This window comes from Oncorhynchus keta, unplaced genomic scaffold (assembly GCF_023373465.1).
Source record: "Oncorhynchus keta strain PuntledgeMale-10-30-2019 unplaced genomic scaffold, Oket_V2 Un_contig_7686_pilon_pilon, whole genome shotgun sequence".
NCBI classification, from domain to species: domain Eukaryota; kingdom Metazoa; phylum Chordata; class Actinopteri; order Salmoniformes; family Salmonidae; genus Oncorhynchus; species Oncorhynchus keta.
In genome coordinates this window covers 43,961-71,289 of record NW_026289615.1, presented here as the reverse complement: position 1 = coordinate 71,289, position 27,329 = coordinate 43,961, and the positions used below count along the sequence as shown (strand labels likewise).

The window sequence follows — 27,329 nt, the reverse complement described above, 5'->3', positions numbered from 1 at the left end:
CAGTAGTGAGACTCACAATGCTGGTGTGTTGGGGGTCCAGACAGCTATATGATTCAGTAGTGAGACTCACAGTGCTGGTGTGTTTGGGGTCCAAACAGCTATATGATTCAGTAGTGAGACTCACAGTGCTGGTGTGTCGGGGGTCCAGACAGTGGAAGTGTTCAGCGGTGCGGGTGATGGCCTCTCGGAGCGCTGCTACCAGCTCTGTCTGCTTGATGTTCTTAGACTTGAGAGCCTCCGCCTCGTCCTCACCCCACAACAGAGAGCTCAGAGTGGACTTCCTACGTAGCGACTGTCTCCTCACAACCTATAGACACACTCTGGTTAGACATGCTATCACACACACACACACACACACACACACACACACACACACACACACACACACACACTATCAGACCACTCACTTTATTGAGGTTGTTGTTGAGTGTATGAGAGTTGTTTGTGTTGAGCTGGGCCTGCTCATTGAGGATGTAAGCCAGGTGTTTGTTCCTCTGGGCCTCCAGTGTGTCCTGGGACAGCGCCCCGCCAGCCTCATGGCCTCCCCCAGTACAGCAGCCCCGTCACCCAGCTGGCTGGGCAGATCGGACAGCGTGTTGAAGATGGACGCAGAGTTCTCAGAGGACACCAGCTCCTCCTCCTGTAGGGAGAGAGGAGAAGGTCAACCTCCTGTAGGGGGAGAGGAGAGGGTTAAACAGGGGAATGACCAATCCCAAATCCCCAAGACACTTGTAGGCCTCTAGATCTGAAAGGGTTGGATAGATATAAGAAAAAGAGGTGGAGTTATTACTGTATGATTTTCAATACCAATCCTTTCTGATCTACACAGGTCTAGGGAGTAGGGGTTGGTTTAAAATCAAACCAGCAACCAGCCAGCCAATGAGAAACAACTATCCCACCTTCATCTTGAGCATGCCCAGTGTGACCTGGAAGAGGACCACAGAGCCCTGGTAGAACAGAAGGTCCCAGATCCTCAGCAGGATGCGGATGTCCACCACACTGGCAAACGATGTCAGGAACCAGTGCAGCGTGATCAGAGACAACTCTGGGGGAGGAGAGGAGACGAAGGGAAGGGTTAGGACACACAGGCAGGTTGGTCTCCTACACTACACATGACATTCTTAGCAATGTTTGTGGCCTCTAAACACCAGACTTTAAAAGCCTTATTGCAGTTTCCCTGTAGCTCCCCTAGAACCCTATTCACATTTTTACATTAACATCTTAGTCATTTAGCAGACGCTTTTATCCAGAGTGACTTACACTAGTGCATTCAATCTTAAGTTAGCTATGTGTGAGAACCACAGTTCCTTTTCCTCCATAAAGTAGTTACCAGCAAAGTAGGATAAGACGAGTGTTAAAGTGTAAAGAACCCCCCCATTTCTCTCACCGATGTCATGCTCCTGCAGAAGCCTGTCCAGGCTTGGTAGATACTGGACTATGAGCTGTCTGAGGACCCTCTGGTCTGTCTGCACCCCCAGCAGGGTGGAGGAGAAGTAGGAGGGTGGCAGCAGGTCCTCGATCAGGGCACACATCATCCACAGCACGTCCTCCTCCTCCAGGAACAGCAACAGACATGACACCACCTGGGGATGGGGAGAGCGTGGAGAAAATAAACAGAAGAGATTATGTCTTTATTGTCCCCGTTGGGTAATTCGGTTGCAGCGAAAATACAGAGTCTGGGCAGATACAAACATATAGAAATTACAGTCGAGGTATTACAAACTCCCTAGATTAAAGAGTTAATCAAGAACAAGATCAAAGTAATATTTAAAATACTATTTAAAACGTGCAGAAAGGGACCTGGATCGTATGCCAGGTCGTTACCAGCCAGAGGAAAGTGTATTAACCTGGATGGTAATATGCCAGGTCGTTACCAGCCAGAGGAAAGTGTATTAACCTGGATGGTAATATGCCAGGTCGTTACCAGCCAGAGGAAAGTGTATTAACCTGGATGGTAATATGCCAGGTCGTTACCAGACAGAGGAAAGTGTATTAACCTGGATGGTAATATGCCAGGTCGTTACCAGCCAGAGGAAAGTGTATTAACCTGGATGGTAATATGCCAGGTCGTTACCAGCCAGAGGAAAGTGTATTAACCTGGATGGTAATATGCCAGGTTGTTACCAGCCAGAGGAAAGTGTATTAACCTGGATGGTAATATGCCAGGTCGTTACCAGACAGAGGAAAGTGTATTAACCTGGATGGTAATATGCCAGGTTGTTACCAGCCAGAGGAAAGTGTATTAACCTGGATGGTAATATGCCAGGTCGTTACCAGACAGAGGAAAGTGTATTAACCTGGATGGTAATATGCCAGGTCATTACCAGCCAGAGGAAAGTGTATTAACCTGGATGGTAATATGCCAGGTCGTTACCAGCCAGAGGAAAGTGTATTAACCTGGATGGTAATATGCCAGGTCATTACCAGCCAGAGGAAAGTGTATTAACCTGGATGGTAATATGCCAGGTTGTTACCAGCCAGAGGAAAGTGTATTAACCTGGATGGTAATATGCCAGGTCGTTACCAGCCAGAGGAAAGTGTATTAACCTGGATGGTAATATGCCAGGTCGTTACCAGCCAGAGGAAAGTGTATTAACCTGGATGGTAATATGCCAGGTCGTTACCAGACAGAGGAAAGTGTATTAACCTGGATGGTAATATGCCAGGTCGTTACCAGACAGAGGAAAGTGTATTAACCTGGATGGTAATATGCCAGGTCATTACCAGCCAGAGGAAAGTGTATTAACCTGGATGGTAATATGCCAGGTCGTTACCAGCCAGAGGAAAGTGTATTAACCTGGATGGTAATATGCCAGGTCGTTACCAGACAGAGGAAAGTGTATTAACCTGGATGGTAATATGCCAGGTCGTTACCAGACAGAGGAAAGTGTATTAACCTGGATGGTAATATGCCAGGTCGTTACCAGACAGAGGAAAGTGTATTAACCTGGATGGTAATATGCCAGGTCATTACCAGCCAGAGGAAAGTGTATTAACCTGGATGGTAATATGCCAGGTCGTTACCAGACAGAGGAAAGTGTATTAACCTGGATGGTAATATGCCAGGTCGTTACCAGCCAGAGGAAAGTGTATTAACCTGGATGGTAATATGCCAGGTCGTTACCAGCCAGAGGAAAGTGTATTAACCTGGATGGTAATATGCCAGGTCATTACCAGCCAGAGGAAAGTGTATTAACCTGGATGGTAATATGCCAGGTCTTTACCAGCCAGAGGAAAGTGTATTAACCTGGATGGTAATATGACAGGTCGTTACCAGACAGAGGAAAGTGTATTAACCTGGATGGTAATATGCCAGGTCGTTACCAGCCAGAGGAAAGTGTATAGACCGTAACTACACAATAGAGCACAGTGAACGTCCTCCTTACCATGCCTGTGCCCTGGCAGTAGCCGATGTCTGGGTAGAGCCATGCCAGGCCCCGCAGTACCCGCCTCAGCCTGGGAACACCCACACTCTGCAGGCTGCAGAAACACGCGTTGGAGGGCATGGTCCGCAACAGGTCCTTCTCTATCTGAGAGAGGGGGAAGAGATGGACGGAGTGGGATGAGAAGGGGTGGAGAGATAGAGGGAAGACAAAGAGAGGGGGGAAATATTGTTTTTCAACCAATGTGTTGTAAGAGTTTACAGATTTATTAGCATCTATAAATGAATAATCGACCATTAATAAATCACTTATACAGGTTAACAATGTTTGATCCTCAATCACAGATTTTCATCAAGGGAGAGAAACATCTTACATCATCAGTACTATTCCACCCCTCCACCTGGAGTCATCTGGATGTACAGTACCTCAGCATCCAGTACCTGTTTGGCAGCAGTGGTCTCGTCGTTGGTGCTGTTCTTAACCATCTCTTTGTAGGAGATCTCTGTAGTCCTTTTCTTCTGCAGAGCTCCAGACAGACGCATCCACAACTAGCACGACCAGAGAGGGGAGGGGGGCAGTCAGACAACAGACTAGAGGTCCACCGATTATGATTTTTCAACGCCGATACAGATTATTGGAGGACCAAAACAAATACCCTTTATATATAAATCAGACATAATTATAATATAAAAACACACAGAAATACGAGCCTTAGGTCATTAATATGGTAAAATCCGGAAACTATCATTTTGAAAATACAAAATGTTTATTCTTTCAGTGAAATACGGAACCGTTCCGTATTTTATCTAATGGGTGGCATCCATTAGTCTAAATATTGCTGTTACATTGCACAACCTTCAATGTTATGTCATAATTATGTACAATTCTGGCAAATTAATTATGGTCTTTGTTAGGAAGAAATGGTCTTCACACAGTTCGCAACGAGCCAGGCGGCCCAAACTGCTGCATATACCCTGACTCTGCTGCACAGAATGCAAGAGAAGTGACACAATTTCCCTAGTTAAAATAAATTCATGTTAGCAGACAGTATTAACTAAATATGCAGGTTTAAAAATATATACTTGTGTATTGATTTTAAGAAAGGCATTGATGTTGATGGTTAGGTACACATTGGTGCAACTATTGTGCTTTTTTCGTGAATGCGCTTGTTAAATAACCCGTTTGGCGAAGTAGGCTGTGATTCAATGATAAATGAACAGGCACTGCATTGATTATATGCAACGCAGGACAAGCTAGATAAACTAGTAATATCAACAACCATGTGTAGTTAACTAATGATTATGTTAAGATTGATTGTATTTTATAAGATAAGTTTAATGGTAGCTAGCATCTTACCTTGGCTCCTTGCTGCACTCGTATAACAGGCCTGCAACGCAGTCTCCTTGTGGAGTGCAATGTAATCGGCTATAATCGATGTCCAAAAATGCGGATTACAGATTATGAAAACTTGAAAATCGTCCCTAATTAAATCAGCCATTCCGATTAATCGGTCGACCTCTACAACAGACATCTCTGAATCAGGTTATACACCGTAGTAGTAGAAGTTGGCCCTTTGACCACTTTATCTCCCCTTACTGGTCTGTGGTCTCATTCTGACTTTTCCCTTTGTTAAAACCTCTACTGCTGTGTTTCCCCCCTCTAGGCCCCCTTACCTGTGGTCTCATGCTGTGTGGTATGCCCCCCTCTAGGCCCCCTTACCTGTGGTCTCATGCTGTGTGGTATGCCCCCCAGCACCAGGGAGCGGAGGCGTTCAGAGCGGGGCAGGACGGGGGAGATGAGGTCCCAGGTCAGGTCTCCTACGGTGTGGTTGTGGGTGAACTCCAGGTGGGCCTGCCAGCGCAGCCTCTGCTGGGGGTCCTCTCTCTGGGGCTCTGGCCTCGGCTCTGGCTCTACTCCATCTGGAGGGGGAGAGAGATGGTGTTCAACTGCAGTTATCGTTGTTCAGGGTTATACTCCTGCATTCCTGTTACTTTGGCACTGTCTGCTTCCCCTGTTTGAATGATTTCTCCTCCTCCATCACTAAGGTCTGCTTCCCCTGTTTGAATGATTTCTCCTCCTCCACCACTAAGGTCTGCTTCCCCTGTTTGAATGATTTCTCCTCCTCCACCACTAAGGTCTGCTTCCCCTGTTTGAATGATTTCTCCTCCTCCACCACTAAGGTCTGCTTCCCCTGTTTGAATGATTTCTCCTCCTCCACCACCACTAAGGTCTGCTTCCCCTGTTTGAATGATTTCTCCTCCTCCACCACTAAGGTCTGCTTCCCCTGTTTTAATGATTTCTCCTCCTCCACCACTAAGGTCTGCTTCCCCTGTTTGAATGATTTCTCCTCCTCCACCACTAAGGTCTGCTTCCCCTGTTTGAATGATTTCTCCTCCTCCACCACTAAGGTCTGCTTCCCCTGTTTGAATGATTTCTCCTCCTCCACCACTAAGGTCTGCTTCCCCTGTTTGAATGATTTCTCCTCCTCCACCACTAAGGTCTGCTTCCCCTGTTTGAATGATTTCTCCTCCTCCACCACTAAGGTCTGCTTCCCCTGTTTGAATGATTTCTCCTCCTCCACCACTAAGGTCTGCTTCCCTGTTTGAATGATTTCTCCTCCTCCACCACTAAGGTCTGCTTCCCTGTTTGAATGATTTCTCCTCCTCCACCACTAAGGTCTGCTTCCCCTGTTTGAATGATTTCTCCTCCTCCACCACTAAGGTCTGCTTCCCCTGTTTGAATGATTTCTCCTCCTCCACCACTAAGGTCTGCTTCCCCTGTTTGAATGATTTCTCCTCCTCCACCACTAAGGTCTGCTTCCCCTGTTTGAATGATTTCTCCTCCTCCACCACTAAGGTCTGCTTCCCCTGTTATAATGATTTCTCCTCCTCCACCACTAAGGTCTGCTTCCCCTGTTTTAATGATTTCTCCTCCTCCACCACCACTAAGGTCTGCTTCCCCTGTTTGAATGATTTCTCCTCCTCCACCACTAAGGTCTGCTTCCCCTGTTATAATGATTTCTCCTCCTCCACCACTAAGGTCTGCTTCCCCTGTTATAATGATTTCTCCTCCTCCACCACTAAGGTCTGCTTCCCCTGTTTTAATGATTTCTCCTCCTCCACCACTAAGGTCTGCTTCCCCTGTTATAATTATTTCTCCTCCTCCACCACTAAGGTCTGCTTCCCCTGTTTGAATGATTTCTCCTCCTCCACCACTAAGGTCTGCTTCCCTGTTTTAACGATTTCTCCTCCTCCACCACTAAGGTCTGCTTCCCCTGTTTGAATGATTTCTCCTCCTCCACCACTAAGGTCTGCTTCACCTGTTTGAATGATTTCTCCTCTCCACCACTAAGGTCTGCTTCCCCTGTTTTAATGATTTCTCCTCCTCCACCACTAAGGTCTGCTTCCCCTGTTTTAATGATTTCTCCTCCTCCACCACTAACGTCTGCTTCCCCTGTTTGAATGATTTCTCCTCCTCCACCACTAAGGTCTGCTTCCCCTGTTTGAATGATTTCTCCTCCTCCACCACTAAGGTCTGCTTCCCCTGTTTGAATGATTTCTCCTCCTCCACCACTAACGTCTGCTTCCCCTGTTTGAATGATTTCTCCTCCTCCACCACTAAGGTCTGCTTCCCCCGTTTTAACCCATTAGACATGGGCCCAACAACAGCCCCAGTGTTCAGCTGTGTCTCAGTTCCTTTACAGTGGACTACATCTACAGTATCAGCAACAGGTCAATAGGATTTCAGTAAGCAGTGCAAGTCACTTTTTTACCTTTATTTAACTAGGCAAGTCAGTTAAGAACAAATTCTTATTTACAATGACTGCCTTTCCCCCAGCTAAACCCTAACCCGGATGACACTGTCCAATTGTGCGCAATCCTATGGGACTCCCAATCACGACCGGTTGTGATACAGCCTGGAATCGAACCAGGATCTGTAGTGACACCTCTAGCACTGAGATGCAGTGTCTTAGACCGCTGTGACACTCGGGAGGCCCCAATTCAATGCCTGTGAATTGATCACAGGTATTGAATTGATCGGTCACACGTTGCATACTGTAACTGTACAGCTATGGCTGAAAAAATCTGAAAGACAATGGCCAAAGCTTACCCATGATGTTGCGTAACGATTTCATTCAATAAGTCAGTTTTAGTCAACGTATGGAATAGTTGGGAAATGACAAATCCGAAGTGCCCACTTTGTGCAAATGTGGTGTCTTTTCCTATGATATGACATACACATTATGTTCAGCCTACGTTACATTTCAGGGCTGGGTTTTATTTGGATGTTACCACCAACCAGCATGCCACTGTTTATTCATCAGAAACAGGTGCAGTGTTATTCATTTTCATGACTGAGATGAGCCAAACAGCCTTGTGTCCATTTGTCAACCTGAGCCATGGAGCAAATTAAAATGGGGCGTGGAAATGGGATTTTGCACCTCCACTTTTTTATTTTTATTTTACCAGAAATGCATCATCCATTGGATAATATATTTTTAATAAAGACTAGCTAAAAATAAAAATGTATCTGACCATTTTATAAATGGAATAATTGCGTGATATGATAATATTTTGCAAATCCGCAGCCGTAGTGGTCAAAACCAAAGTTGCTTCTCTACGCGTTCCACTGCTTTGATTGGTGTAACGTTAGCTAGAAACCACAACCGTCCATCAAGATAATGAAAAGCACCCGTGAAAGAACATTCAAGGAACTTCGTCACGTCATTTGCGGAGTGAATGATCATGAGGTAAGTCATTGTGTTGCCCATCATATCACTTCCCGTGAGACCCATGAGCACAGGCTGACTTGGCTTTGTTGTACCGCAGCCGACGCCTACCAGCAGCCTGCCAGCAGCCTGCCAGCAGCCTGCCAGCAGCCTACCTCCCAAAGGTTGCACTGTGTCCATTACAATGGAGAAAAACACATTTCAGCTTTATTTCAATAGTAATCTATATTACTGGAGCGTCATATTTTTTCTAACAATTTCACTGGTGGATTCGTGGACGCAATTTAGGGAAGATGCCACAACTATGGAGATAAAAATAGATGGCGAAGTCAAAGACAGGCCAGTGGTTACCATCAGTGGAGTAGCTTTCCCTAAATCAATGCTTATGACTTGGTGCAACTCAACTGTGTTTTGATCCAGGGAAAAGAAAGAGGGCTGAGCACAACCCACCACGGTAGTCAACTCTTAATCTACTGAATGACTGCTAACATATTGCTGGGTGAGTAAAGACCGATATCATTTAAAAGAAGCAAATCACATTAAAATTGATGCATGCAATGAGTGATATCTGTGATGTTGAAGGTTTGAGTCCTATGTTTTCTTCTTACCATCACTGTCCAGCCTGAAGCCAAACTCATCATACTGCAGTTCTGCCTCCTCTGTTGGGTCCTTCTGTAAACGGAGACAATAAGAGCCATACAACAAGTCCCATGACATATTATATTAAAGTACAAGATAAATCACAGTAAACACTAAGGGTTAAGCAGTACCTTTATAGGTCAATGAAAAAAAATATGAATATGGGCAGGTGTGGTAAAAACATTCACATTCAATAAATCCAGAAATAGCCTAGAAAACCACAGTACTAAGCTAGAGGCTCCCTCTCCTCAGTGTTTACCTAGCAGTGCAAAGATGTTAGGTCAGTCTGTACCTGATAGTACTTGGCCAGGATGTCCTGGGGCCACATACTGGAGGTCAGGGCTGAGAAGGGGGCCCCCAGGGGCTGGAGTGTAACCACCTGGAACACAGAGGGGGAAGGAATGAGAGAAGAGGGAGATAGAAGAGGAAAATGAGGTACTGTGAGGATAAACTGATTGTGAGTCAAATAATGTGAGGGACAAAGAAAATAGAAGGACAAGAGAGGAAACATGAAGGGAACGGGGCAAGGTGGGATGACAGAGGACTGAATGAGAATAGACTGACAGGAGGAAAATCAAACCCTGACAGAGAAGTTTGAGAGAAAGACTGAATGGAAAATGATGGGGGGGGGGTGAGAGGAGAAACTGGCAGAAGGATAATCAAAAGCACTATCAGAAAGGGGAAGCGTAAGGGAAAGAAAAGGGAGAGGACGGAGGGAAGAGGGGAAGAGGGATGGGAGCCCTTACCTGACATGCTGGAGGAGAGCAGAATGAATAAGGTGTGTGTTGTTGTAGACAACCACTCTGGGAAAAGAGGGATATCAGATACGAGCACCGACTCTGGGAGGAGAAAACACATACTGGGTCAGACAGGTCATTTGTAACTCACTCACACTAATGTCCCAAAGATTAGTCCCCTTTAGTTAACTCCTTTTGAATCCAAGAGTGGCAGAAGAGCTCCTGCATGTTCAGTTTGGTCTTCAATTCCATGTAGCAAGGTAGCCAGCATCAGTACATCCTTTCGTAATCAGTCTTTCCCTCGCCTAGTAAGGAGGGGTCAGTTCAAACACATTTACAGACACTAGACAGAGCACACAATAAGAGCTTAACCCTTCTCCATGTGAAGCAGTAGAACTACTGGAGCAACAGCCTCTCTCTCTCATGAACACACCTCTTCCTTATAAAAACAAACAAAACAGAAGACACTCACATGACCTATTCTTGCACCATGCAGTCAGGATCAAAACTGATAGAACAAGAGAGGGAGGTCAGGATGGAGAGAGGTACAATGAGGAAAGAGATTGAAGTGAGAGATGGAGGAGGAACAGATCATCAGTGCAAGAAAGGAGCGAGTGGGAGAAAGAAAGAACTGGGGGTGTGTGAAGGAGAAAGAAAGAACTGGGGGTGTGAAGGAGAAAGAAAGAACTGGGGGTGTGTGAAGGAGAAAGAAAGAACTGGGGGTGTGTGAAGGAGAAAGAAAGAACTGGAGGTGTGTGAAGGAGAAAGAAAGAACTGGGGGTGTGTGAAGGAGAAAGAAAGAACTGGGGGTGTGTGAAGGAGAAAGAAAGAACTGGGGGTGTGTGAAGGAGGAAGAAAGAACTGGGGGTGTGTGAAGGAGGAAGAAAGAACTGGGGGTGTGTGAAGGAGGAAGAAAGAACTGGGGGTGTGTGAAGGAGGAAGAAAGAACTGGGGGTGTGTGAAGGAGGAAGAAAGAGAGATAAAACTCTGAAGCACCAACTGTTCTCATTCAATAATCATGGCAACGTGACCATGGCTGCTGCTCCACATACTGTAAATATTGCCCTTCCTTGACTTCTCTCACAAACACACACACTATAAGAGTGTTATTGTCATGAAAGTAAACCCATGACATGCCTAGCTCCTCAGGGAGTAGAAGGGGGGGCTGGCAGCAGCATTTGAACTTGGTGTATTTGAATGAGCAGCAGTTAAGTGTACCCATTAAGACCACTTCCACCTTTGTATTCAAAGTAGAAAAAGAAAAATGTTCTGCTATTTAATGTTTCAACCAGTTATTCTAAGCCTCTCTTTGTTAGTGATGGCTGTTTAACAGTCTGATGGCCTTGAGATTGAAAAACAGCTTCTGTCTCTCGGTCCCAGCTTTGATGCATCTACACGGACCTCATCTTCTGGATGATAGCAGGGTGAACAGGCAGTGGCTCGGGTGGTTGTTGTCCTTGATGATCTTTTTGGCCTTCCTGTGACATCGGGTGCTGTAGGTGTCCTGGATGGAAGGTAGTTTGCCCCCGGTGATTCTTTGTGCAGACCGCTCCCTTTGTGCAGTTGCCGTATCAGGTGGTGATACATTCCGATAGGACTGTTGCGCCTTCACCACGCTGTCTGTGTGGGTGGACTATTTCAGTTTGTCCGTGATGTGTACGACGAGGAACATTTTTTTTAAATTACAAAAAATATATATATTTTTTTTTTAACTTTCCACCTTCTCCATTACTGTCCTTTGTTTTGTTGAAATTGAGTGAGAGGTTATTGAACTTTCCGAACACCACACTCCGAGGGCACGGACCTCCTCCCTGTAGGCCGTCTCATTGTTGTTGGTAATCAAGCCTGAGTAGCAGACAGTTTACTCTGGGCACCTTATTCATCCAAGCTACTCAATACTGCCCCCAGCCTTAACAAGTTAAACATATTGCACTTTTACTTTCTTCTCCAACACTTTGTTTTTGCATTATTTAAACCAAATTGAACATGTTTCATTCTTTCTTTGAGACTAAATTGATTTGATTTATGTATTAAGTTCAAATAAAGTGTTCATTGTTCATTCAGTATTGTCATTATTACAAATTAGAGGTTGACTGATTGACCGATCGGAATGGCCGATTAATTAGGGCCGATTTCAAGTTCTTTTTTTTACACCTTTATTTCATCTTTATTTAACGAGGCAAGTCAGTTAAGAACATGTTCTTATTTTCAATGACAGCCTAGGAACAGTGGGTTAACTGCCTCGTTCAGGGGCAGAATGACAGATTTTCACCTTGTCAGCTCGGGGATCCAATCTTGCAACCTTACAGTTAACTAGTCCAACGCTCTAACCACCTGCCTCTCATTGCACTCCACGAGGAGTGTTACGCGAATGAAGTAAGTCAAGGTAAGTTGCTAGCTAGCATTAAACTTAACTTATAAAAAACAATCATAATCACTAGTTAACCTCTTCAGTCGACCCTCTAATATAATATAATAATAATATATGGTAAGACCCTCTACTTTTTCGAACATTCTGTTAAAAATCGCGCAACATTTCAGCTCCCTGCTACTCAGGCCAGGAATATAGTATATGCATATGATTAGTATGTGTGGATAGAAAACACTCAGACGTTTATAAAACTGGTTAAATCACGGCTGTGACTATAACAGAACGTGCGTTTCATCGAAAAGTGCAGGAAAATCTGATCTGAAATAAATATCCTTGCGCTACTTCCAGGAATTGTTCAAAGTGAACCGAATTACATGAGGCCGAGGTTGCAGTGCCTACAGCTTCCACACGATGTCTAGAGTCTTGTCATTTGAGTCGGCTTTGATTCTTGGTCAAACCGAATCAAGGGAACCGATTCCCTCCGGTCTCCGACCGGATGTTTTGGTCGAGCTCTCTCCAGACATTTTTTCGAGACGGACAGCTATAGAATTTACATCGCCTCCTGATGAATTTTATTGCTTATTAACGTGTACTAATACCTAAAGTTGCATTACTAAAGTATTTCGAAGTGTTTTGTGAAAGTTTATCGTCGACTTTTTGAATTTTAAAAAATGACGTTACGTTATGAAACGCTATTTTTCCCCGTTTATCACACAGTCTTCATAGATCGATATCTAGGCTATATATGGACCGATTTAATCGGAAAAAAGACCCAATAGTGATTATGGGACATCTAGGAGTGCCAACAAAGAAGATGGTCAAAGGTAATGAATGTTTTATATTTTATTTGTGCGGTTTGTGTAGCGACGACTATGCTAATTATTTTGTTTACGTCCCCTGCGGGTCTTTTGGGGTGTTACATGCTATCAGATAATAGCTTCATGCTTTCGCCGAAAAGCATTTAAAAAATCTGACTTGTTGCCTGGATTCACAACGAGTGTAGCTTTAATTCAATACCCTGCATGTGTATTTTAATGAACGTTTGAGTTTTAACTAATACTATTAGCATTTAGCGTAGCGCATTTGCATTTCCAGAGCTCTAGATGGGATGCCTGCGTGCCAGGTAGGAGCAAGATTAACTACACATGGTTGATGATATTACTAGATATTATCCAGCGTGTCCTGCGTTGCATATAATCCATGCGGTGCATATCGTTGCTCCAATGTGTACCTAACCATGAACATCAATGTCTTTCTTAAAATCAATACACAGAAGTATATATTTTTAAACCCGAATATTTAGCTAAAAGAACCAGGTTAGCAGGCAATATTAACCAGGTGAAATTGTGTCACTTCTCTTGCGTTCATTGCACGCAGAGTCAGTGTATATGCAACAGTTTGGGCCGCATAATTTGCCAGAATTTTACGTAATTATGACATAACATTGAAGGTTGTGCAATGTAACAGGAATATTTAGACTAATGGATGCCTCCCCTTAGATAAAATACGGAACGGTTCCGTATTTCACTGAAAGAATAAACGTTTTGTTTTTGAGATGATAGTTTCCGGATTCGACCATATTAATGACCTAAGGCTCGTATTTCTGTGTGTTATTATGCTATAACTAAGTCTATGATTTGATAGAGCAGTCAGACTGAGCGGTGATAGGCAGCAGCAGGCTCGTAAGCATTAATTCAAACAGCACTTTCATGTGTTTTTCCAGCAGATCTTTGTTGTGCGTCAAGCATTGCGCTGTTTATGACTTCAAGCCTATCAACTCCCTAGATTAGGTTTAGGTAACCAATGTGAAATGGCTAGCTAGTTAGCGGGGTGCGCGCTAATAGCGTTTCAAACGTCACTCTCTCTGAGACTTGGAGTTGTTGTTCCCCTTGCTCTGCATGGGTAAAGCTGCTTCGAGGGTGGCTGTTGTCGTTGTGTTCCTGGTTCGAGCCCAGGGAGGAGCGAGGAGAGGGACGGAGGCTATACTGTTACACTGGCAATACTAAAGTGCCTATAAGAACATCCAATAGTCAAAGGTTAATGAAATACAAATGGTATAGAGGGAAATAGTCCTATAATAACTACAACCTAAAACTTCATACCTGGGAATATTGAAGACTCATGTTAAAAGGAACCACCAGCTTTCATATGTTCTAAGCAAGGAACTTAAACGTTAGGACCTGCACCAAAGTCAGATTAGGATATAGGCCAAGACTGTATTTACCTGGAGTTTCCTTATTGAAGGCTACTTACTACATTTAGTCTTGAAATCTTTGGTTGTTTACTACACTACTCTGTTTCGCACATGGCCTCACATGTGAATCATGAACGTGACGGGTGGGGCTAAGGCTTAAGAGGATGTGAATGATGCTGAATGGGTGTCGACAAAGAAGAGCTCTCCAGTAAGTGAACCAAAACACTAAAAAGGGCCATTTTCTCAAAAGTGGGGTTACAAGTTTAACTTTCAAAGCAGAATTACTTACCCTGCAGTTAATGAACAATGGGTATCATATACTAGTCTCGACCTTTATCCCAATATTATTATTTTTTTTACGTTTCAAAATGTTTCTCCATAGGACCGAATCCAGATGGTGAGTCACAAATATCCACAACCTAATACACCAATATTACCTGTCACTGTTACTTTTAAGTCCGCTTTTGAAAATACATGCATACAAGTACTTATACTTACTCTGAAATAAAGGGTATTTTAGTTAATTGCATTACGATCAGTGAGTTTAGTATTATGCAAGTAATTTGGGATTAACAAATGACACTGATGATTTGTTGAGTTACTGAATCTCTGATAGAAATCAAAAACAGTTAAACTATTCACTAGCGAAACATGTAGTCTCATCTCCGTAACCTGTGTATCATTACCGTAATGCACCGATATTGAGATTAGGAAAAATAAAATTTATACTTTAAGCTTTAAATTTAAATTTATACTTTAAGCAATTTCATCTTAATCTTCATAAATATAACTCATAAATAACACTGTATATATATAAGTGATGACAAAAACCTTTCAAAAGTTTTGTTACTGGAATGAGAAATTACAAAGCAGTTACATTTGTAATAGTTTTATTTTCAGTGTGATTAACTCAGGCCTTGTCATTAGGGGAGCAATGTTACAAAGTATTAGAAATAGATTTGCGTACAACTTTTTGGGACTTTGAAAACGGTTGCAATAAGGAAAGTTTTTGAATTGGTAGTTGTGGAAATTGTGGTAAAATGCGTATCTGATCAAAACATGTATCCTAATAATAATATAAATATCTCAGTGATCCAAGAAGAAATGTCATGAAAAATAACACGATCATTCTTTGGGTCAAATATCAGTTGTGTGAGAATTACCCATGCTTGTGCGTTTGCAAGGACAAATCAACAGGCGTTATCTGGTGAATCTGTCTGGTGAATGAATAACGAAGCCTAAAATCATGTGTGTGAGTGAGTGAGTGAGTGAGTGAGTGAGTGAGTGAGTGAGTGAGTGAGTGAGTGAGTGAAAGAGAAACCCTTCTGCAGCCAATGCTGTCAGTAGAAAATCCCCACTCGATAACACACAACTGTCCCTATCAGTTCATACCCATACTCATATCACAGCGAGTATAGATAGAGCTTACAGACAAACACAGTTACCTCATCACAGGCCTAAAGAACACCTAGTTGGTTACCCATGGAGACAGTGTCGTCTCTTAATCTTGGATTGGGAGGAAAGCTCACTCAAGTCTTATGAGCTGTGTAGCCTAGAAGATGTTTGTTTGCCATTCCTTTGAGCCAACAAGTCATGTTCTCTAATCACTATGACAAAAACACATTACAGCGCCCCTGGGCCCTAGTAACAGTGTCCATGTTAACAAACAGTACTTAGCCTATTGAAGTTGTAATCAGCGACAGCCAGACTTGTTGAACGGAAGTGATGTGGGGACAGGTCACACAGAAACATTTTTAAAAGGACACACGCTCGCACACACACACACAACTTTAAGTTTTCCAGATGCATTTTACAACACCAGGAGTCCTTTTACAAACCTGTTTAGCTTGCTGAACTGTGACAATCACAACTATACCATGGTAACCAACGACAGCTTCATGGAAACAGACACTGTCGGAAAACAAACGTTGCGGCAACACGACCACCTTGAAATGATTAAACAGCAGGAGGCTCGCTCTTCTGATACAACTTCCTAGAGACCATTCATTCACAGTAAACAGCCCCACTATCACCTCCTCATAAACAGACTACATTAGCATAATAGCTATAGCCAGCCAGCCAAGCATATCAGGCCAACCACCATGGCAACAAAGCAGTCATTCATCCAGACAGGGAGTATCAGCATATGAGGAGGATATTTGGGACTTGAGAAATCAATTGGTGGTTTGGAGGATGGCCAGAGCAGTCCTAGACTAGTCCTTGTGTTTATCCTGCTTCGGGGGTACAGGGCAACATGTAGGCTACACAGTCATTTGTTGGATTGGTATTACACATTTATAGCGCAAATGTATCCCTTTTCTACATTCTTAAAGACAATTCTGGAAGAAAGCAAGATAAAAGAGAGATGGATGGGCAGATTTTAAGGCGAGGCTATCCTGTGTTTACCTACACTTTATACAATGAAGATCCTGCTGTGTGGGCTGGGAGTGCCCTGTGTGTGTGAGCCCTCTGAGTCACAAGAGCAGGAGATCTGGCTTGCAGATTCAGTGCCTTTTTAAATCCCTGCTGAAGACATTTTTACAACAATGTGTTTAATGCATGTTTATAATTATCCATCTAGTTTCTTTGTCCTTCCTCCTGTCTTTGTTAGTACTTATATTTTGTGTTTTATGATGTGAAGCACTGTTGCTTGTATTGAAAGGTGCTATACAATTTTTTTTTTAAATGTATTATTAAAAATGGCAGCTACATTTGACATTTGAGTCATTTAGCAGATGCTCTTATCCAGAGCAACTTACAGGACCAATTAGGGTTAAGTGCCTAGCTCAAGGGTACAGGCAGATTTTTTCACCTAGTCGGCTCTGGGATTCGAACCAGCTGCCTTTCAGTTACAGGCCCAATGCTCTTAAAGTAAGCAATCCTTCTCACCCCCCCCCTAAAAGATTTAGATGCACTATTGTAAAGTGGCTGTTCCACTGGATGTCATAAGGTGAATGCACCAATTTGTAAGTCGCTCTGGATAAGAGCGTCTGCTAAATGACTTAAATGTAAATGTAAAGGAAGTGCTGCGATGGGCCCTCTCCCTCTCTGCTGCTGTAGTCTCTGGTGAAAGTGACCCGTTCTCTGCTCAAAATCCATCCCCTTACTCCCTGGCTCTCCTTCCAGCAGGTCCCCTCAGAGCCAGACAGTCACGTCAGCAAATGGTGAGTCACAGCAGGCTATATCATCGGACACACACACAATGCAAGAGACTAGCTGCCACGAACACCACTCTGCTCAACAGCTAAATTATGATCAGCAGGCCCCATTCTCTTTGGCATGCTGGCGTCACACCGCACAAACAGTGGCATACACGCCCCATCACAGGTTCCCACACCTATTCCAACACACAGACATGTAAGACATGGTAACGAGAAATGCCACTTTCTCTGAAATCCCAAATACTATTCTGGGGAAAGCTCCATAAATCCACAGCCTTCCAAGGAGCTTAGAGGGAACTTAAATGTCATCACATCACTCCCTACTGAGGAAACAGGCTCTTCCTCTGATCCAAACGAACACAGTATCCAACAGCATCCGTCACACTGTGGTCTTTAACCACCAGGTGTTAAAGGCAGAGTGTGTGGTGGACCCAGTAAGATGGTACCATTCATTTCAGTATTGAAACGTGCAGTTGTTTCCAACACACTGGAGCAACGTACAGAAGACTGAGACTTGTTGTGTTGTTTGTTGCTCCATTGTATAGGCTTAATACAACCATCCTAGGCACTCAGACCAAACGGCAATAACAAAACAACCTAAATCAATACTTAACGGTGTCAGTAAAGTAATGCACAGCACTTTAAACATCTAATAAGTAAGAAAATTACACACACACCCTGCAAGCACCTGACCGAGGGATGGGCAACTTTGTTCATGGCTCAGGGGGGTCTGCCATTTGGGGCCCTTTGTGAAATTGTCTTGGGGCCCTCCCCATCCACCGTGCAAGCACAACATTTTAGCGATGATGCTGCCCCTTTGCTCATCAACTTAGCCTATAAAAGGACTAGGTGATGTGTAGGAGCAAGAATATTTCTGTGATATATCTGCTGTGTGCAGCCTTGATGGACCCCATGGAAGGACGTGGCGCAATCTACCCTGATAAGGATAGCAAGTTAGCAGACTTAAGGAAAATTAAATGAAACATTTGCTCCCATTTAGAAAATCGATTTGTGTTAAGAAAACATGCATTTCATAATCAACTAAATATTTTGTCTGCATTACCATGGCCTAGAGGAGTGTCCCAGTTTGACAGTAGGTGATAGGGATACTGTCAAAATGTCACTATTCTAAAAAGCTGGGGTCCACCATGGGGCCCATCAAGGCTGTGCACAGTCATTTAGATTTACATCCCATTACTAAATATGTCATGAGTATCCTTTCTTAGTGAAAAAACAAACAATAGAACCTTAACATCAATTACCTCAGAAACCCTATGTCTTTTGACTTACCATTATGCCTCTAGAGACATGTCATTACACGGGATGTCACACCCACAATGATGCCCATTGAACCAATTTTTTTTAATCAGTCATATTTTTGCACTAACACACAGGCATTGATTGTTATTGTACAAATGTATAGGATATCCATTACAAAGCTTAAATCTCCCACTTTGCCAGGTGTCCTGCTTAACAATACTCACCCTATACTTTTATATACATTTGATGAATTTACGAGGCATTAATAGACAAGACATTGCTGAATGCAGATGACCAAAATATAACCCATGCCATGGTTCTGACTGTCTGCCCAGATCCTCTCTGTCCCTTGCTGTCTTGCCTGTTACTCTTTCTCTTCGCTATGAAAAATGCTAGTATGTGTTTGGTCTTCGTATGTTGAATGTGGAATAGCTTAGCCTACTCACTGATAGCTCTTACCTCAATGAATTTGCGCGAGACATTGCAAGACAAGAATTGACAAAATACAGCATTGCGATAGCCTACATCTACTGATTACTGATGCACGGTTCTGGCTGTCAGCCTAGTAGCCGACACACCTACCTATGCCTGGCTGTGCTCCCACCCATCACTCTCTCCCTTGGAGTTGGCTCTTTCTTTACTGTGAAAGATGCAAGAGTTTGTGTTCTCGAAGTAGACTATGGCAAATAGTTTCCACCTTTGCAAAAAGAATGAATCTTTGGAGTTGATTCCAAGCGGAGCAGATGTCAGAGAATGGGGCAGATAGTCAAGGAATCGATTATTTTGGAGTCGACTCCCCACCACTAAGCACTAGCAGTTTTTCAGCTAATTTCCTGCAATTCTACACGTTGCCATAGGATGTGGAGAAATGTTTTAAGTTAATATGATATCTGAGTGATATCTGAATAAGGGCCCCTGGTCGCTCATTTGACCATGATTACAAAAAATGTAGATAGCTGGGTAGACAAATTAACCAATCTAAAAATGTTTTGCTGACATGGGCTAATTGAGTGACCATCTGTGACAGCCATAAGAGAAAACTATTGATGCACAACCACATTTCGAAATTGCACCTTGTGTTTCTACTATGCTAACTCAGTAAATTAAGACCAACCGAGTTCCTAAAAACAATTTTTTTTAAATCAAATATCCGCGGGTCTACAAACAAGTGTACACTGCGCATGTGTGGAAAAACCTAGTAACCACCATCATCCATGCCATGGCACCGATCACAAATCCTCATCAATGAACTCGCCATACTAACGTTAGTTAACTTTAATTTGTCGGTTATACATAACATGATCATATTCCATTGTAGCAGCAACACATTAACGTTATATTGATGCCAACAGTCCAAGCATATTTCACGACTTGGATGGAAGGAAACCTTTATCGTTCGTCATCACTTGACATGAACATATTCTTTGATTCGTGATTGTATTGGCTACCTAACAAGCTAAACTTCAGTTTACTAATATGCTGTTCAGAACATGCTAGCTACATTGCCAATCATGATAGATAGATTCAATGAACATGCATGAAGCCTGGCTAGTAAGTTAACAGTTCTAGCTTGCTTGATAACAACGATAATGTTACCTAACTGGCGAACTAGCTAGGTAGCTAACCATATGTTAAATATGGCGCTGGCTACAACAAGTGCACTGACTACATTACAATAGCTAGTATCTTACCTTCTTGTCATTCTGTACAATTGCAAAGGCTGTCCAATGTTTTCCGACGGCGTTTCTTAGTTATAAAAATAGCTAAATCTGCTACTACTGGGGATTTCTGTTTTGCGTCATGCACCTGTCTGCGGTGCGTTTCTCTTTGGGATCACTGCGCTTCTCCAATGTTTTCCAATGTGAAAAGTAGTCCCAGATCCCGGAACTTCTGTTTCCATATCCTTCCGCCTTGGACTCGATTAATGACGTGGAGTGTGGATTGATATGAATGAATATGAATGAATCATTTTCTTTATTCAAATGATATAATGTATACTTTGAAAGTGATTCAGTCCAAGAACATATATTAATACATTTAAAGATGAAGAATGTCGATATTTGAGAGAAATAAAGTGAGTATCGAAAGAATAGGCATTGAAATTCCTGCTCAATGTAAACAGACGCATTAGCGGATTGCTCTTTGCCTGTCAATCCACTGACCTTGCAATGGCAAATACAGCCCATTACCAGTGAGTGATTAGCTAACTATTGGATGGATGATAGATAATGGCTGATTGATAAGGTTGTTCAGATATATATACTCCTCCATCTGTATTTTTCTCCAGCTCCACCACTCCCCCTCATTTCTCCCTCTAGCACTCTCCTATTCATCTATTGTTTGTGTTATTCTCATCTGTGGTCAGACAGAGTGCCTGGCCCTTGACATAGAATAAACAATGGGAGCACAAGAGTGGGAAGAGAGAGGGAGTGTGTTTGTGTGTGTGTGTGTGTGTGTGTGTGTGTGTGTGTGTGTGTGTGTGTGTGTGTGTGTGTGTGTGTGTGTGTGTGTGTGTGTGTGTGTGTGTGTGTGTGTGTGTGTGTGTGTGTGTGTGTGTGTGTGTGTGTACCTACCTTGTGCACACACATGGAACACTGATCACTTTAATAATGTTTACATACTATTTTACCCACATCATATGTATATACTGTATTCTTCTCAAGGCCTATCCTAATTTAACTATTGCTGTACATATACTATTCTATCCTATGTATTCTTCAGCTATACTATATATTCTATCCATATACTATCCATATATATATATTGCCTTCTGGGAGGCCATCATTGTAACTACGAAGTTGTTCTTAACTGACTTGCCTAGTTAAATAAAGGTTACATAAAAATAAATAAAATTAACATAAACCTGTGGCTAGAGCTGGATTTTAACATATTTCAATAAAGCACTTATCTTCATCACCACACGGTGTCGCCCTTCCCTATATTTTCCCCCCTGCATGTCAATGCCAGATCTGGCAGCCTGCCCTCAAAGACGAAACTCTCTATGGTTCATCACGGTAAGGGACAGCCTCAGAATGGAACTTAATGTGGAGGCAGGTATTAGAGCTGAGCAAGGGGAGCCTGGAGGCGAACAAGCCCTCCTTCAGATGTTATTATCGTGTAGAATAGACCTTGGGACCGGGAACGTCAGCCTGGTCTCATAGACTAGACTCAACACGTTAGATATAAAAAAATGTATAATATGCAGTGGTGGAAAAATACCCACATTTTCATACTTCGGTAAGAGTAAAGATACCTTAAAAGAAAATGACTCAATAAAAAAGTTAAAGTTACCTAGGAAAATACCAGTGGAGTAAAAGTCTAAAATTATTTGGTTTTAAATGTACTTAAGTATCAAAAGTATAAGTAATTTAAAATTCCTTATGATAAGCAAACCAGACAACATGATTTTCTAGTTGTTTTAAATCACGGATAGCCAGGGGCACAGTTCAACACTCAGACATAATTTACAAACGAAGCATTTGTGTTTAGTGAGTCTGCCAGATCAGATGCAGTAGAGATGACCAGGGATGTTCTCTTGATAAATGTGTGAATTAGACAATTTTCCTGTCCTGCTAAGCACTCAAAATGTAACGAGTACTTTTGGGTGTCAGGGAAAATGTAAGGAGTAAAAAGTACATTATTTTATTTCGGAATGTAGTGGAGTAAAAGTAAAAGTTGTCAAAAATATAAATAGTAAAATAAAGTACAGATATACACAAAAACTACTTAAATAGTACTTAAGTACTTTACACCACTGATAATATGTTATGTTGGTATGGTTACATAAGACAGATGGTTACTTGACATCATGGGAAAATCAAACTAAAAAGGTGGGGCTGAGTGACGGGTCGCCACTGTGTATCATACAGAGCACGCAAATTTTTAACATATTGTACCTTTTGCAAAGCCGTAATATTTTGTACAGTTTGCAAATTCATAACATATATAAAACGAATTGTAATTCATCAACATATCATGCAAAATGGGACATATCACACTAAACGTAACATACCTTACTCAATAGAGCATCTCTGATTTACATACAAAATAATAGGAAATGCTCTAAGACCAGGTTGGGGATGTCCTCAGGACATTCACAATGTCCCCTAGTGGTCCCTTGCTGGTCTTTATGGAAAGTTGACTTGCCTCTCCAAAATAATAATAATAATAATTGATTTAACTTGTGTAGAACTTTTCATTAGAGAAAATATTCTCAAAGCGCATATGTAGAGTAAGGAATCATGTAATCTCTATTTATTACATTTCTATCTGCATTTTCAGGAAGTTGTTTTGGTGTTTTACATGTCTGTAAGGAAATGGAAGGCGTCAAGAGGGGTTTTGAAGCCAAATGATCCTATCAGCAGTTTATTCTGTCATGGAAGTTCCAGGCACAACCTTTATATATGTTTTAATGATACGGCTGGAAAATCTGCACAGTGGGAGGTCGTATTTCATCTCAGTACCTCCAGCTGAATATAGCATTGGTTATTGGTGTGTTGTGTGTGTGTGTGTGTGTGTGTGTGTGTGTGTGTGTGTGTGTGTGTGTGTGTGTGTGTGTGTGTGTGTGTGTGTGTGTGTGTGTGTGTGTGTGTGTGTGTGTGTGTGTGTGCGTTTGTGCATGCGTGACTGATTGAGTGTGTGTGAGTTAGTGTGTGTGTGCCTGCATGCATCTGTGCACGTGTGGATTTTCATGTAGGTGTGTATGAATCGAGCAGTGGTTATCTGTGTGTTAGGGTGGGAGGGAGTCCTGTAAGTAAATGAAACAAAGTATGATCAAGAGAGTGTGTGATTTGTAAAGGATTAGCTGGATTGTAAATGTGCACGTCCATGTTTGTTTACACATTGTAATTGTTAATGTATATGTGCATGAGCATGGATAAGGATATGAATGTGTGTGTGCCTGTGTGTGTGTGGCTGCGAAAGAGCAGCGTTGCACAGTCTCCTGAGTCAGCAGCCAATCCCTTTGGAATGCTAATCACTTAGCGTTTCTCTCCACCTGCACCCCCCTCCTCTCTCTCTCTCCCTCTCTCTCTCTCTCTCTCTCTCTCTCTCTCTCTCTCTCTCTCCCTCTGGCGCCTCTCTCTTTTTCCCATCTTTCTCCATTCCTCCCCTCCCTTCTCCCTTTTCATTCCTTCTCTTCCTCTCTATGTCCAACATTTCTTTATCTCACTCTTCTTCCCCTTCCCCATATTGCCCCTCTCTCTCCCTCTCTCTCTCTCTCTCTCTCCTCTCTCTCTCTCTCTCTCTCTCTCTCTCTCTCTCTCTCTCTCTCTCTCTCTCTCTCTCTCTTCTCTCTCTCTCATGTTTCTATCTCCCTTGGTCTGTCTATTCTCTCTCTCTCTCTCTCTCTCTCTCTCTGTCCCTCTCTCTCTCTCTCTCTCTCTCTCAGACATGTTTCTATGCAGGTTGGTCTGTCTATTAGCTGGTCCTCTGCAGCAGTGGTGGGGTGAGTCAGACATAGAAATGTGACTGATAGAATAACTTTACTTCTTCTCAGGGGAACTTATACAGAGCCTGGTAGCAGCCAGTCTGTTTAAAGACAGATTATAGGGAATATTATTCTAGCGTCTCTATGACGTGGTCTGTAGAGCCTGAGTTTAGTACACACCTCTCCTCCTCCCCCTCCTCATTCCGTTCTCCGATCCCCCTTTGTCCATAACTAGCCCCCAGACAGATGGAGAGATGTATGATGTTCTGCTCTGTGTTCTATTCGACTGCAGTTGCTATGACGTCAGAGAGGGGCAGACGGCGGTGCTAGAGAGAGGGGGAGAGAAGAGAGGAGAGGAAGGGAAGAGTCAGGCTGACAGGGTTCACAGGGTTTGTTTTGGGATATTTTCCATTCTAATAGAACAAATCAAAATGTATTTGTCACATGCTTCGTAAACAAGAGGTGTGGAGTGAAAAGCTTACCTGTTCCAACAATGCAGAGTTAAAGATATACTGTATATCTTTTTTTTTTAAATTGAGAAGTAGACACGAGGAATAACAAATAACAATAAGGGGTAAAAAAGAACATGTCTACCTGTACAGAGTCGATGTGCAGGGTACCATGTCAACTTGTGGACGTGAGAGGGCTGTGGGAACACGCACACTGACACTGACCATGGTCGTATTGATTACAGTCATATTGACCATGGTCATAATAGATCACATTCATTAGGATGAATCAGCAGGTTATTTTCACATGAAATAACAGAGGGGAGAAGAACATCTTAGTGTTCAGTTCTCTCACAGATTCAATTCGCTGCAGTCATGCAGTTATTTTACTGGACAGAAGAGAGCGCCTTTGGATAAATGAGGAAATGTGTGACAAATCTGTGAGTCTGTGTGCTGTAGTTGAGAAAGAGAGATTATTAGGTTGTGTGTAGGGGTTGTGTGTGTGTGTGTGTGTGTGTGTGTGTGTGTGTGTGTGTGTGTGTGTGTGTGTGTGTGTGTGTGTGTGTGTGTGTGTGTGTGTGTGTGTGTGTGTGTGTGTGTGTGTGTGTGTGTGTGTGTGTGTGTGTGTGTGTGTGTGTGTAAATTTGTGCATGTGTATGTTTGTGTATACAGTTGAAGTCAGAAGTTTACATACACTTAGGTTGGAGTCATTAGAACTCGTTTTTCAACCACCAGATTGTACTTTTTGGAGAAATGTCCTCTGGTCTGATGAAACCAAATAGAAGTGTTGGGCCATAATGACCATCATTATGTTTGGAGCAAAAAGGGGGAGGCTTGCAAGCCGAAGAACACCATCCCAACTGTGAAGCATGGGGGTGGCAGCATCATGTTGTGGCAAAAGGCTTAAGGTCAACAAAGTCAAGGTATTGGAGTGGCCATCACAACGCCTTGACCTCAATCCTATAGAACAGTTGTGGGCCGAACTGAAAAAGTGTGTGTGAGCAAGGAGGCCTACAAAACCTGACTCAGTTACACCAGCTCTGTCAGGAGGAATGGGTCAGAAATCACCCAACTTGTTGTGGGAAGCTTGTGGAAGGCTACCCGAAATATTTGAACCAAGTTAAACAATTTAAAGGCAATGCTACCAAATACTAATTGAGTGTATGTAAAATTCTGACCCACTGAGAATGTGATGAAAGAAATAAAAGCTGAAATAAATCATTCTCTCTACTATTATTCTGACATTTCACATTCTTAAAATAAAGTGGTGATCCTAACTGGGTATTTTTTACTTGGATTAAATGTCAGGAATTGTGAAAAACTGAGTTTGAATGTATTTGGCTCAGTGTATGTAAACCTCCGACTTCAACACTGTTCACTGTGCATCTTTATCTTTGATCTTCACTCCACAGAAACCAGCACAGAACCATTGAAGATGTCCATAGACAGGACATCATAGGCTAATGATTTCACATATCCACTGGACCCCCCACCAAGCCCAGAGACCAGATCCCAGGAGGGACAGATAGTTCGGAGTTGTGTAACATGCATGATGAAGTCTTGCCTGGAGGCCACGTTACATCATTCACATGCAGGCAATGCTAGCTCCAGTCTCCAGGGGCCTTTAATTCTTCTGTTGCCCCACTGAAGACCCTCTCCTTTGGTATGAAGGCTGAATGTAAGGGGCTGCTGTAAGATGCTATGGTTCTATGATCCTGCCCAGTGGTTGACTTGGTGTTTGGACAAGGAAGGTACACAAGGCTGGGCAAGTGTCTAGTCATGTTTATTTCACCATTATTGTAAAAGAGGTAAAACATGTTCAGATAAAGCAGTGTTACTGTGTTTTAAATGGTGATGGCTTTTGATGCGGGTTGATCTCTGGGGGTGGGGGTGGTATCTATTTTACTTTAACAGGCTCATGTAAGTCAAACCCCTCTCTTTCTCTATTTTTTGCTCTCAAATCAAATCAAATCGTATTGTATTTGTCACATACACATGGTTAGCAGATGGTAATGCGAGTGTAGCGAAATGCTTGTGCTTCTAGTTCAGACAATGCAGTAATAACCAACAAGTAATCTAACTAACAATTCCAAAACTACTGTCTTATACACAGTGTAAGGGGATAAAGAATATGTACATAAGGATATATGAATGAGTGATGGTACAGAGCAGCATAGGCAAGATACAGTAGATGGTATCGAGTACAGTATATACATATGAGATGAGTATGTAAACAAAGTGGCATAGTTAAAGTGGCTAGTGATACATGTATTACATAAGGATGCAGTCGATGATATAGAGTACAGTATATACGTATGCATATGAGATGAATAATGTAGGGTAAGTAACATTATATGAGGTAGCATTGTTTCAAGTGGCTAGTGATATATTTACATAATTTCCCATCAATTCCCATTATTAAAGTGGCTGGAGTTGAGTCAGTGTCAGTGTCAGTGTGTTGGCAGCAGCCACTCAATGTTAGTGATGGCTGTTTAACAGTCTGATGGCCTTGAGATAGAAGCTGTTTTTCAGTCTCTCGGTCCCAGCTTTGATGCACCTGTACTGACCTCGTGTTCTGGATGATAACGGGGTGAACAGGCAGTGGCTCGGGTGGTTGTTGTCCTTGATGATCTTTATGGCCTTCCTGTAACATCGGGTGGTGTAGGTGTCCTGGAGGGCAGGTAGTTTGCCCCCGGTGATGCGTTGTGCAGACCTCACTACCCTCTGGAGAGCCTTACGATTGAGGGCGGAGCAGTTGCCGTACCAGGCGGTGATACAGCCCGCCAGGGTGCTCTCGATTGTGCATCTGTAGAAGTTTGTGAGTGCTTTTGGTGACAAGCCAAATTTCTTCAGCCTCCTAAGGTTGAAGAGGCGCTGCTGCGCCCTCTTCACGATGCTGTCTGTGTGAGTGGACCAATTCAGTTTGTCTGTGATGTGTATGCCGAGGAACTTATAACTTGCTAACCTCTCCACTACTG

General features: G+C 42.9%; 1 protein-coding gene across 1 annotated transcript in view; it reads right to left on the bottom strand.

Annotated features, from left to right (window-relative positions):
• Nucleotides 1–20,361, bottom strand: part of LOC118379824 (small G protein signaling modulator 3-like) — a 33,916-nt gene extending 13,555 nt beyond the window's left edge. Inside the window, 13 exon segments of the mRNA XM_052511890.1 lie at nucleotides 125–307; nucleotides 408–523; nucleotides 526–640; nucleotides 900–1,045; nucleotides 1,388–1,583; nucleotides 3,387–3,530; nucleotides 3,824–3,931; nucleotides 5,103–5,302; nucleotides 8,721–8,784; nucleotides 9,044–9,103; nucleotides 9,105–9,130; nucleotides 9,498–9,590; nucleotides 20,166–20,361. Of these exon segments, the coding sequence (XP_052367850.1) occupies nucleotides 125–307; nucleotides 408–523; nucleotides 526–640; nucleotides 900–1,045; nucleotides 1,388–1,583; nucleotides 3,387–3,530; nucleotides 3,824–3,931; nucleotides 5,103–5,302; nucleotides 8,721–8,784; nucleotides 9,044–9,103; nucleotides 9,105–9,130; nucleotides 9,498–9,504 (1,365 nt within the window). The 5' untranslated portion in view covers nucleotides 9,505–9,590; nucleotides 20,166–20,361.
• Between the last annotated feature and the right edge of the window lie 6,968 nt (nucleotides 20,362–27,329).